Genomic DNA, 887 nt, shown 5'->3' on the forward strand with positions numbered 1-887 from the left:
AAGTGCTCATTGGGCACACGACCAGATCACAATCCACCCAGTAGTATGTTACTATAACTATACTACAACCAATGCAGAGACGAAGGAACAAGAAGGAACAAGAAGGAAAACACATGAAATGGTGTTCGTGTCGGACGACATTCAACACGATGCACATTTTGTAGAGGCGTGCTTGACGGAAACTCTTAAACACCTAGAGGAAACTGTACTCATAAGGAAAATTGTACAATTTACTGATGGTTGTTCATCACAGTACAAGTCAAAAATTCCTTTTTTGGATATAAGTGCCAGAAATGGGATGGACAGAAATTTTTTCGGGTCAGGCCATGGCAAAGGACCAGCTGATGCAGTTTCTGGTGTGGTTAAATCAGCCGTGACACGTGCAGTCAAAGGTGGGCAATTTATAACAAATGCCAAACAGTTAAAAGAATTTGGAGACCAAAAGCTTGCACGAGACCAACCAAAGCTCAAAAGAACATTCCATTTACTGGACAACATCAAGAGAGATAGGAATAGAGAGGGAAAGACGGTTAAAGGTACCAGAAAATTACATTCAGTGCGGGGTATATCCTATGGCAAAATTGGTACCAGAGCACTGACATGCACATGTGTCAATTGCCTTGGGCTAGATGGACAGTTCACATGTCCATCATCAAGTTATGTGTCCGATTGGGTGGTGGAAGATGTATGTGTTGTTGCAAGAACAAAAAGACAGAAATCTACGAAAAACACAAAAGAACAGGGGAATGAAAAGGAGAATGAGGCACCAGCAACAAAGAGACAGAAACCAGCGAGGGGAATCGGTAGGCAAAGTACGAGAGGTAGGTCTGAATGTGAATCCAATAATAATGTAGAACCCTACATGATTTTGAGGCCAAGCCTTCCAA

At 42.2% G+C, this 887-nt stretch overlaps 1 protein-coding gene across 1 annotated transcript; it reads left to right on the top strand.

Moving 5' to 3' along the window:
• Nucleotides 1-40: 40 nt before the first annotated feature.
• LOC110440744 lies at nucleotides 41-873 on the top strand (the record flags this gene model as incomplete). The annotated part of the gene is made up of 1 exon (XM_021483892.1): nucleotides 41-873. A coding segment is annotated over exon 1 (755 nt), but the record flags the coding sequence as incomplete, so codon positions are not given.
• Between the last annotated feature and the right edge of the window lie 14 nt (nucleotides 874-887).

The sequence above is a fragment of the Mizuhopecten yessoensis genome, unplaced genomic scaffold (assembly GCF_002113885.1).
Source record: "Mizuhopecten yessoensis strain PY_sf001 unplaced genomic scaffold, ASM211388v2 scaffold705103, whole genome shotgun sequence".
Classification (NCBI taxonomy): Eukaryota; Metazoa; Mollusca; class Bivalvia; order Pectinida; family Pectinidae; genus Mizuhopecten; species Mizuhopecten yessoensis.